The 12,754-nt window shown below is 31.4% G+C and overlaps 1 protein-coding gene across 1 annotated transcript; it reads right to left on the bottom strand.

Annotated features, from left to right (window-relative positions):
- LOC18606200 (ethylene-responsive transcription factor 2) lies at nucleotides 2,939-4,222 on the bottom strand. The gene has a single exon (XM_007039670.2). The coding sequence runs from the start codon at nucleotides 4,055-4,057 to the stop codon at nucleotides 3,242-3,244; it is 816 nt and encodes a 271-aa protein (XP_007039732.2). The 5' UTR covers nucleotides 4,058-4,222; the 3' UTR covers nucleotides 2,939-3,241.

Raw genomic sequence — 12,754 nt, forward strand, 5'->3', positions numbered from 1 at the left:
AATACGTGTTCTTTAGGATCAAATATCCTACTTATATTTCCTCGTGGTGTAGTCATGAAAGAATTTCGGTTTAAAGAATGTGTCACGCAACAGCTACCCTCCCTCCCTGACCGTGACAGATGACAATGGTAAAACATTGCAAATAAATGATTCTTTGCTGTATATACATTAGCGGTATAATACTCAAATAAAATTTTAAGTTATTTTAAAAAATTTAAATATATTTTTATTCTTTTATTATATTCAATCAAGTTTCTGTACTTTTATTTTTGATCAAATAAAATTTTATAATTAATAATTGACTAATTGTCGTTAATTAAAATGTTATTTGTTAATTTATATACATATGACATTAACATGACGTTATTGTATAAGGTAAAAATGTCATATGATCATATTATCATGTCAAATTAATATGTCACGTTATTACTAATTATAATATGTCATCATGTCATATTATCATCAATTATAATATATTAGTATGTCACGTCAGTATCATATGGTATAAAATGACAAATGATATTTTGATTAAGTAAATAATTAATTATAAAGACTTATTTGATTTAAAATAAAAATATAAAAATTTGATTGTATGTAATAAAAATATAAAGATTTATTTAAAATTTTTAAAATAATTTAAGATTTTTTTTATATTATTCCTAAAATAATTGATGGAGTTAAACATGCCAGCTTACTCTAAAAATCATGAGATCCCTAGTAAAGATAGCTGCTTGTATTTGGAGGAAACGTAAAAATTGCCAAGAAGAGAAAGGTCGTCCTCACAACCTTCAAATGGAAAATGAGTAATTCGTCGAACTATTTCTTCCCCAAGGTCAACAAAGCTGATGTCAGGTTCTTCCATGGTCATACTATACCGCACATTGCTGACTGGGCCCAACAACCATACAACAAAAACCCAGCACCACAACTGGAAAAGCCCAAAATGCAGGCATATAAGAACATCAAAAAACATGCTTTGCAGACTGAAAATGCATTTGACCACATTCAAACTTCATTAATTGCATATATCTATTAGGTCAGCAATTTAGCCAAGAAAAGCAAATCCCCCTACAAACTACGAAGGACTGTCTCGAGTTGGAATTCAATGTAAAAGCATTTAAAAACGTTGAAATGTCAACATAGTCAAGTCAAATCTTCAATGTCAAAAGCGATAAGATAAAACGAATTATCTGCTACATCCTTTACTACCTCGATCGTCGCGAATGTCGTCTAACCGCGCTCGTGTGGGGTGTGCCGTCGCTGTTCCTTGAGGTTGACGCGATCCATTTCTTCTAACTCCGGTTGAGCTGTTTCCTCATGTCATCGCTGCATGTGTGAACATGAACCATTCAATATATTTACTAAAATTTTATAAGTAAAAGCTGGCATTTTCATTTGTTTTGCATGCCGACTTTGCCTTAGTTTTACACTAACGATTAAGACCCTTCTGGCATCACTTAATCAGTTTTTTATTAGTTCACAAGGGCCTTGGTAAAAAACAAAATAGAACACATGGACATGCTGCTTTAATTTCTTTGGAGATAAGGAAACACAAAAGCTTCTAGGCCCAACCAGCTGGAGTTGGTTTGGATGTCTCAGCTTCAATTCGCCCGGGGCTGGGGGGTACCACGCGCAAACGTGTGTCGACAAGGACGCCCCTTTGGCCCTTTTCGCAACCAGAGTTAGTACGCTCATGCTTTAAATGCTGGCAAATAGTAAGTTTTTGCCACAGAGATCGCTTCGGACCGCTCTGTCGGTAAAACAAAGCATTTCTGAAAATGGAAGGGCTCCTCTCCTTTGTGGAAAGTAGATCCCAATTGCCTGTAACCGCCAACTAATCTCCGCATAATAACTTTATTTTCTAGAAGTTTTCTAAAATTGGAATGTCCAAATAATTTAAAGAATTTAAATTAATTTAAGATAAAGTTTGGTACTTTACAATACTATATAATTACAGGTAATGTGATTGTAAGAAAAATAATATTATAGTGTTTAGTATATAAATAAAATGATAATTAAAATTTAAGAAAAATAATATTACAGTATTTAATTTACAAGTACTTTATTGAATATGTAATATTAATTTTTAAAATTACTCTTATTTATTAAAATACAAGTTTAATATATTTATATTTTTTATTATTAATTTTTATATAATATCATATCTTAAATATATTTTTAAAGTCATATGTTTTATTTTTATTTTTTATTATAATTTTATATATTTTATTTTTATTTTTCAATATAATTTTATATATTATATTTTTTATTTTAATTTCTTTTACCTATATTATATAAATTTTAATTTCTTATATTTTATTTTATTTTAATTTTTTATTCTTATATTATTTATTTTATTTTAATATTTTTTTATTTTAATTATAACATTACAAAATATTTTTAACAAAGTAATAAAATTGAAAGGTAAAAATGCCTTTAATAATATTACATAGTATAATGTAAATATGTAACGTGATTGTATTGATTTTGGACTGCAATCACATTATATCTCTTGACTACAATGTGATTGCATTACAATTTTACATTACAGTGGTATGTTGCAAAACAAATACTGCAATATAATTTAATTGGACACATTGTAAAGAATGTGCTTTCATTTTTCTTATACCAAACACTATATAAATTTTAAGATTTAAATAAAGTAAAGTCTTAATAATTGGTTTTGGAGTTGCGATCAATTATAAATTAATCACTGACTTAATTTTTTTAAATGAAAAATTATATAAATTATTAAATTAAATATTTGAATGTAGTGAATATACATTTTAAATACAGTTTCTTATCATTGCATTTCTTGTATTTTGATAAAAATATTATTCATTTAAACTAAGTAAAAGGTTCATGCAAGATTGCCATAGATCAAAAGCTAAGTGTTAAACTCAACATAAAAATGAAAAAGGAAAGACAACTGAGAAGATTTGATGGGAATATTCACATTTTTCTTTAGGAAGTGCTTATTCCAAGCACAATATGAACACCATATTTAAGAAGAAAACAAAAAAAAAACAATTCCCATTCAACAAAATTTCCATGAAATAATAACAAATCCTTTGTATTCACAAAAGCCAAACGATCTCTCGACTCTGAAATAGTAGTATATTTCAACCCTCATTTTCCTTTTTTTTTTCTTTGTTTTTTCCTTTTTCTTTTGGGGGAGGGCCTTATCCACCTAGCTTGTGGGAATGTCCAAAACTTACATTATTGCATTAGCACGTCAGCATTAACTCACTAATAGCTGTTCGCCATGTGTACACGATCCAACTTGATACTTAACTTCCGCTCCGGAACCCATATCTAACCCGGCTTGAGCCACAACCGGAGCCGAGGCAGCCACCTTTCTCCTCCTTTTCGGCGACCCGTTCTCCGAGCCAGAGGACGAAGACGAAGATGGCTCCGGTGACGCCCTCTTTGAGGTTACCCTCACTGGGTCAGGCTCCCCGGAGTTCACCCTCAACGGAAAATTCAACAAAGCCCTGGAGCCACGCATCCTATAAGCTGCTCTATCATAAGCCAAAGCCGCATCCTCAGCCGTCTCGAAAGTACCTAACCAAACCCGAGCCCCATTTTTAGCCGGGTCCCTAATCTCAGCAGCGAACTTCCCCCACGGTCTTTGCCTAACTCCTCTATAATGCTTTCCTTTGGCAGGAACCACCGCGGGAACCGCCGTCGCCGCCTCTGTCGTAGCAACCTTTTTCACGGGTGTCTCTGTTAAAATCTCCTGTGGCTCCGGTTTAATCGGCGGGAAATTCGTGGAAGAGTTATCGGATGGGGCCCAGCCTTCGGTTAAAGCATCGCGGAGGAATCCGAAAACGAGCATGTCTTCTGAATCGTCTTCTTTGAGTGGGAGGTCACCCCAGGTTTCAGTCAAACAAGGGTACAAGCGGCTGAAGCTCGAGCTCCTGCAAAACATGGGGGGAGCCGTGGTACAATCCGTTGAGGCAGTGAGTCGGAGGTCTGATGACTCGCCGAGTAAGTGTCGGCGAATCGACTCCAGCATCGCTAAATCGGAATCAATTGTACTTTGATACATTTCCATTTCAAATTTCAGGTAAGTGAGCTTGTAATTTTCGGGTTTGGGTCGCTTTGCTTTAGGAGGACGAAAGATTAGACTTGGGAGAGGAATTCTGAGAATTTAGGAGTCTGAATCGTTCCGTGGCAAAGGGAAAGTAGGTTTATATAGGGGAAATCGATACATGCATTTGAGTTGGCGGAATTTTCGGTTTGGATTAATTTAAAATATTTTATTCTTAATGGTGGGGTTTTATTTTTGTTTTCTAATTAATACTTTAGGGCATGAGTTTCTTTGAAGGTTCATTTATTCACGTGATTAATATTTTGGATGTGTTTGGTGCTTCCAATTGTGAGAGAGAGAGAGAGGATGACGTCATCCAGTTGACAGCAGCAAAATGTTGCTTGTCCTATTTGCTTGGCCACTTGTTCTAGTTGTCCGGCTGATAATCGCCGAGTAATATCATCGAAATTTCAATTGCCCCTCTTTTTTTTTTCTCTGCCTTTCATTTTCTTTCCCTGTCTTTTAATTTTCCAATACCATTTTGTTCCTTTCTTTTTCACCTTTGTTTCTTGATGTAATGATGTTTTTCTCCGTTATTTTCCTTTGCTTCAAGCTTTAATGACTGTTATATTTCATATTATATTTTTTTAAAGTATTATGAGACAATTCGATTTATATTCGATATGAAAGTCAAAACATTAAAAAGATTTTCTCTAAATATTAAAAGATTGAAAATGAAAAGATTGAGAAAGATGCATCCTAACGTATCAATTATTGTATTCACGGTGGAGTGAATAATTGCTAAAAACATCTAAATAATAAGTCCATCTCAAGATAAGTGTTCCCCTATTTCAAATTCTTGTATAAAAACTCAATATATTTTAATTTTCATGATGAAAATGGATTATTTTTTATTAATAAATTTCACTTGTTATGTTAAATATAACTAAAATACTTTGAATTGAAATATGATTAACTATTTAGTTCAGTCTACCACTGTAAAAGAAAATTGGGTATCTAGAATTTGTGAAAAAAGCATATATATAGTAACCCTTACTCATTTGTTTAAAAAAATATAGTAAAAGAATAATCTAGGAAAATAACGAGAAACAACAATTATAGCCGAGGAATCGTCAAGCAAATAGGAGGAAAAAGACAAGATTGAGACTTTTCTTGTCCAAAACGGATACATTGGTCCTAGACATGTATAAAAGTATAAATTAAAAAAATAATGTTAAATGATGATAATAATTTTAGGATAAGTCTCGCATAAAGTCAATAGTCCATTAAAGATATTATGGCATGGACCCACTCCCTCAATTTGCACTTCCCTTGCTTTTATGTTCCTTCAAGGAAGGTGAGTTTATTGTGCTACACTTAACTAACACTCTCTCCTAACCCCTTTTTCTTAATTAACATTTAATTAAATTAACATATCACTTGGGAAGATCTATATGCCTTTTTGCCTTTTGAAAAATCTACTTGGATTGCACTTTGTAAGTTTAATTTTTTAGTCTAACTTCGCTTCTTATTGGAATACTTTGAAACCCCATTGGACATTGGCTGCTAATGTATGCACCCTATTTGATGATTAATGATTATTGGACTGCCCTCATTAAATTTGCTGCATTAATTAAATATATAATTTAATTTATAGTATATGCAGCTGTAAAGAATCTTAGGATATGGAAAACTCTAGCATTCTTTATCCCTAATGTATTTAGGTTTGGTTACAGAGTGTGATACCTTACGTTAGTATTGTTTTCAATTTATTGAAAATGGCAACATGTTTGGTCTGGATTTTCGTGTCGACAATTTGGCAATAGAGACGTGTAAAATTAAAAGATTGACAATGTTCAGGTGCGGGAGTACTATTCACCCGCAACCTAACGGTGAAGAAATTAGTTCTAAGAAGAGTGAAGACGAAAACAAAAAATTCAAAACAAAATTAACACCAAACACATCCTTATTTTGACTTTTGATTTTTATCTTTCATACAAGTGACTAAAGAGGAAGAAGGTAAGATTCAATGATTTAATGCTATATATATATTGAATTTTTATTAGAATAAAAATTAAAAATATGGGTGTTGAACCTTCCTCGCTTTGTTTTTATAGATTTATTATGAAATGAATTTAACTTTAGATTGTATACAATATATGGGTTGAAAATATCTAACTAATTTCGTCAAACATGGACTTAAAATTATAGTTGAGTTTTAAGCTTTCAACAATTGTAATAAAAAAGAATGGGACTCATATCTTATAAAAAAGACATCTTTGATTAATGTAGCGATCATCTATATAAATAAGACTTTTTTGCTTGATTTTTCTTATCGTATTTCTCGTTTTTGCTGATCCTTCTCTTTGTTTTTCTGCTTTATGCCATGTGACCACATTTTATGCTCTTTTCTCTGCTGCTGATTTTGGTTTTTTTTTTTTCTGGATTGTTTCCCCTGTACTTTTTTTCCAAGGATTTCTTCCTTGTGATTAATGAATTTCTTATATTTTTCGAAAAAATAAAAAAATAAACAAGACTTTTTTCCTCATCATGATTAAACTTCACTAAAAATAGAATTAACTATGAAGTTTCAATGTTTAGACTCTTCTTATGCGGCCAAAGACAAAAATTGTTACTAGGATGCGGCCAAAGACAAAAATTGTTACTAGGACGGATCAAATCTTAAGTTCTTCCTCTATTCATTTCTTTCTTTTTTCACTATAAATATATTTTAATCTTCCAAATTTACACTTTCAAGGATATGGATAACGTTGCAGAGCGTGGGCAAACTAAGCTACCATATCCATATTGGTCCAAGAAGCGGAAATCCAAGACCTTCTTTCTTCAAGCAACGGCCAGCCGCACCATCAAGCGGAAATTGACCATAGGCTTGGTCATGTATGACTTTGACAGAAGAAAAGTCCGCTTTCTATTTTTAGCTAAAAACAAACACCGAACAGGATGTACCTGGTCACAAAATGCCAATAATCGGCACGTGCGGTTCGAGTGCAATGTTTGAGTCCCCTAATTTTTTTTTTGGTCTCGAAACGACAGAAGCTGCATCCTTCTTTGTCTTAAAATATAATATGAAAAAAAGGGGGTTTTTTCTACACGTGCGTAATAAAAGGCTGCATGGGAACTTCCCATGCTCTATTTTCCTACATGAAATTATTTTTTTATGTTGAGGAATTCGTTGTTGAATGGAATTCCAATAAAAAATTTTGGCCTCCAATTCTTGTATTCAATCATCAAGTTGCAAATTCTTTGTGTTTTTTAATCAAGTTGCATATATTCTTTTTTATATAATATTATGGCTTCTAATCATGACTGACAACTTTAATCTTAGCCAAAACTACGTAACTAATACTACTTGTATAAGTCAAAACAAAAGGCTTTGATATGATAGCTAGACCTCACCCAACTCCACGGATAACTTCACATTATAAAGAAATAAAACAAATTTGATGAAATTTTATAATTATTAAGTTAAATTATAATAATTATGAAAAACGGAACAATCTTTGATAAATTTAATTTACATCACATTTAGGTTAAATTACTGTTATGGAGTGTGAACGATTTAATTATTATACTTGTTAGTTTATATAGAGCGTCGTTATCTTGAATGGTCATGTTATGGTATTAACAAAGCCCTTAATCTTGAAATAAACAGTCAATTTTGAAGATTGACTGATTAAGGGATCCATTATTTATACTATGAATAACTGAAAAGCACGTGTTAGGAGACCAATTAAGGCAACTTTACAATAATTAAGGATTAAAGCATGGGTATCGAATCGTTGTGCTCTCAAATTTTGCGGCTTGGGGCGGTTCAATTTTCAAATCGTTGTTGATGCAAAAGAAAGTTAATAATTGAATTAGATTAATCAATGGAAAGAATCCATGTACTTCAAAATAGTGGTTTTGATTATAATATATTTGCCAGCTACTGCATAATTTATGGCACTACCTTATCATACGTAATGAAAGGTATGAAACTAAAGATTTTGTTTGCTTTCCTGTGTTAATTTCGAAATCAATCAAAGCTTTCATTTAGAACTATTTCACATTAGACAGAATAATCTATATTCTAAACATAAATTCATCTAATGTGAACCTAAGGACAAACGGAACCATAAGGAGGCGGAGACATCAATCATATTATCACATCCAAACCAAACAAAAAGAATTCATAGATTAAAGTTTTCACGTAAAAATATACACCATTTCAGAGGCCATCAATTTTTAAAGTTTTGTTTTCATTCCTACTTTAAATTGGACTCTATTTATTTTTCAGCTGTATTATAACACTTTAAATTAATTTTTGATTTGAATTGGAATTACGATATTAAGGATATAAAAGCTTAATTTTTGTATATTTAAATACCTTGACTTGGATTGTGCGACCCAGAAAGAAGTAAAATTATCAAGTACAAAGCTAGGTAATCCTCTTTTCTATTTCTTTTCTTCAATTTAAGTGGTTCTTTATCATTTTTTTTCCTTTTTCAGATTGTTTCATTAACAAAATAATTTTTTTTTTTTACTTTTGATGTAGAAAAGTATGGAGAATACTAAAAAAAGTTGGAAAAATCTCCCAACACTCTGTCTCTTTCTAGTTCTTGACAAATTAAATGTTCCTAGCAATCTGGTTCGATTTAGTGCAGTATGTAAGCATTGGCATTTAGTCTTCAATAATTTTCTTGACTTAAAAAGGCATTCACCACGTAATCCAATTCCCATGTTGTTGATTCCAACAAGAATGAGCAATAGAGTTCGACAATTATGCAGCCTACAAGCCAAAGCAAAATTCTACAACATTGAATTACCAGAGTCTCATAGCAAGAGATTTTGTGGTTCTTCTTATGGTTGGTTAGCTGCTGTGAACAAAATTATGGTTGTAATTCTCTCAAATCTTTTTAAAGATGGGATCGCGATTAATCTCCCTAAAATTAAAGTTCCCTATGTTTTCTATCCAACGAAAGCAAGCCACCAATATGATGTTCATAGGTGTTCATAAAGTTATCTTGTCAGTAGACCTTTTATCGCAACCGAATAATTATGTGGTTATGATTATCTATAGCCTTAGAGCCAGATTAGCCTTTTACAAACTTGGTCAAAAAAGTTGGATATATCTAGATAAAGATTTTGTGACTTTCACTGATGTTATTTTTTTATAAAAATTTAGCTTATGCAATTGGAACTCGAAACTTGACAATTTGTTTTGATGTTAATGATAGTCTTAGTGATAATTTGAAACCAAAGGTGAAGATACTTATGTCGGTAGGTAGAAGGTTAGTGAATTATGTTGATCATGCATATCTTTTTGAATCATCTAAAAGAGATCTATTCTCAATTAAAAAGAAAATTGATATTGAGGACTATCATTGTTTTGCTCATTTTTCTAAGAGTTTCAAGGTTTTTAAATTGGTTTTGGATGATCAAAGCGATGAATTGGTAGAGGAAAAAGAGGTAAAGGATATAGATGAGGATGTGGTGTTTGTTGGTGATAATAAAACCTTGGCTGTTCCAGCTTTGGATTTTCCTGAAGGTTAATCTAATTCTATATATTTCACATATGATTATTTCATTAGTTCTGCTTATTGGCCACTTGGTCCTTGAGATATTGGTTTTTTCAACATGAAAGATGAAAAAGTGAGAAAATATTACTGATTCAAACCTCAGCACAAGTATCTACCTCTTTACATTTGGAACCAACCATCAGTTAAATTTAAATTACGTTAATTATAACTTTGATTCTTGAACAATAAATTAATTTTATATTTTTATATTTTTGTTTATGTAATTTTTAGATTTTTTTAAAATTTTATTCAAATATTATTTTATTTTTAATTAGTGATGTTACAGAATATTTTGTATATACTATAAAAGTTTGAACGTAGGCCACAAATAATTTTTTGTTATGCTAAAAGCTGAACTTGTGTTATAGCGAATGAGTAGTATGTAAAATCTAAAGGCTTCTTGATCTAAAAAAAGTATATTTTCTTCTTCAATCAGATGCTGGCACAATCCATCATCCTAATTAATTGAATAATGATTAGGATTATGGCATTGGAAGATGAGATTTGGCTTCGATTAAATGTGGTACAGCTTAATTGAAAAGGAAAAAGAAGAAAACATTCCTTTCGTTGGCAGCCGCAAGTGGGTCTTGAACCCTTTCTTGAATTAATCAGTAGATATATTATTACAAGTTAGAACAGCAAAGTTTTTGGTGTTGAAACAGATGGTCAAATTTGGCAATTGACCATCTTTAACGGATTGATTAAAATTTTAGTACTACTTTTTAAAAATAAAAAATAAAAAATTCAAACCGTGCGTTTGGAGGCACAGCCAATTTCAATAATCTCATCTTAAAACACCCGTATAAAACCTGTGCTCTCAATTAAGTTTTGCTGTTGGTAAGTGATGACAAAGATGATGATGATTAATAATTGTATATATATATATATATAATAATAATAATAATTCTTATTACGATGATCTATTTGCTTGTGCACGTCCCAATAATTTTTTTCATAACATTTATAGTTTGCTATGGTTGTATTCAAGACCTCAAATAGTAGATTAGACGAAAAACATAGCATTGGGTAATAATTAAAGCCATCAATGTCATAAGCAGGCCGTCTTAATCGGAAGCTCTCTGCTTATAGTCTTTTTTCCAAGGCTGCTCTCTGCTTATAGTCTTTTTCCAAGGCTGCTCTCTGCTTGTTGTCTTTTTCCAAGACTGTTGTAGCCGAAGATTGTAGCTCTGGACTCTCTTACTTCCATTGAAAGCTGTGCTATGGCGGAGGTGATTTTCTCTTTGTATCGTTTGATGAGTGACATTTTTTAAGATTATTATTTTAAGATAATATTAATCTTAATTTAATAGAAAATCATAAATTCAATTATTATATTTGATATAAGATAATTTTATAACTAAAACAACAATTAAAGTAAATGTAACAAATAAAATAACATATATATAAATTATTAATATCCACCAATAATTGATATATGTATTAAATAAGTAAACATGAGTACCTAACTTACAATTTAAAATATTTTAAAGTAATTAAATAACAATAACAAAAAGTACCAATATATAATCCTATTGATATAACATAGGTGGATATATTTAGATATTGTTTAGTGACCATTATTACGATGCTCTTTTCTTGCTTTCTTGGTTGGAAAACCACGTTCACATAGGTCACATTTGTTTTTAGTTTCCGCTGCAGTGTGATTTGTTGCTTGGTGATTCAGAAATCCCTTGAATGTTTTGCCTTCATACTCACAAAGGTGGCAGAGGGAATCATAGTCTCTACGACTAACATTCTCAACCGCATTGGAAGCTATTTTTGAAACATGTAAATTGAGTAAATGATTGACAGATTTCTAATTAACTCTTATCAAATTAACAGAAGGAAGAATGATTATATAGAAAAAATAAATATTGTTTGTATGAAGTGGAAGTTGATTCACATAAAATGAATGGGTGTTGTTTGAATTAGTAGGAAAAAGAAATGAGTTGTCTAATGTGATAAATAAGTACCATTCATGTAAATTTTGTGATTGTCATTTTTTTTATGAGATTTTATAAAAATCATATAAGTTTTGTGACTTCTCACTTCTTTTATAGATCATAAAAATTGTAATGATTGACAATTAACAGGAAGAATACATTGAATGAAAATCTATATTTTACTTAATATGATAATAAATATGTAATTAATCCATAATAATATCAAAATCTTTTTGACCAACATTTAGACTATCAAGCATTTTTTAAATATATGTTATAATTTATAAGTTACCTCTTAACCTTGTTTTGTTACAATCAAATTATTATGATATTTTTTTTCTAAAATTTGAAAATTTTATTGCATTGTTTGGGAAGGTCAAGTACCCTGGTTAAAGAGAAATGAAGCAGGGCGTTGGAATACAATCCAACGGAACATATACATCACCATTTCACATGTTACTTCCTGCGAAAGAGCACTGAGAAGACTATACAAAATCATGTCCACCCATGGTCAAACAGCTCAAAATATTCACAATAAAAACAGCCAAATATGGCACACAAAAACAGCCACATCATGATCTATTAGCTAGACAATCATCCCGCAACAAGAGCGAGACACATACAGCTCAGTTTGAATGTGACCTCTCTATTACGCTTGCTTGCTTTGCATTCATAGTGTTCATTTTACTCCTAGCACTTTTAATTAGAGATGTCGTCAAGGATTTCCTCCTCTCGATCTCTACTCAATTTGATAAGTAATTTGAACTACGTTTCTTGGCATAAAGTGGACTTGTTACCAACCTTGGAGAGATTTGTTAGGATAGAGATGGTCACATCTTTCATTCCATGGATGGTTAGGTTCTTTTGGCCAAGCTATAAAACTTGCCGCTCTATTCTTCTATTTCACCCTTCTCACTTGCACACGTGGTCTTAGATACTCGAAGGGACAGATGTGCATTGGCACTTGCACATATATAATTTTGGTCACATAGCAATTTACCTAAATGCTAAATTAATTGCAGGAGAATCTAGTAAAAACTCCTTGCATTCTTTCAGTTGTCTTCTTTTTAGCATTTGTTAAGTTGAAGTTGAAGAGCATGCGAATATGACATTATAACGTTGTTTACTTTCAATTGTATATTGAAGCAAACTCCTGTTTTTACCTTCTCCTACAGTTGAGGCATTTACCCAAGTGCTAA

The sequence above is a fragment of the Theobroma cacao genome, chromosome 3 (assembly GCF_000208745.1).
Source record: "Theobroma cacao cultivar B97-61/B2 chromosome 3, Criollo_cocoa_genome_V2, whole genome shotgun sequence".
NCBI lineage: Eukaryota > Viridiplantae > Streptophyta > Magnoliopsida > Malvales > Malvaceae > Theobroma > Theobroma cacao.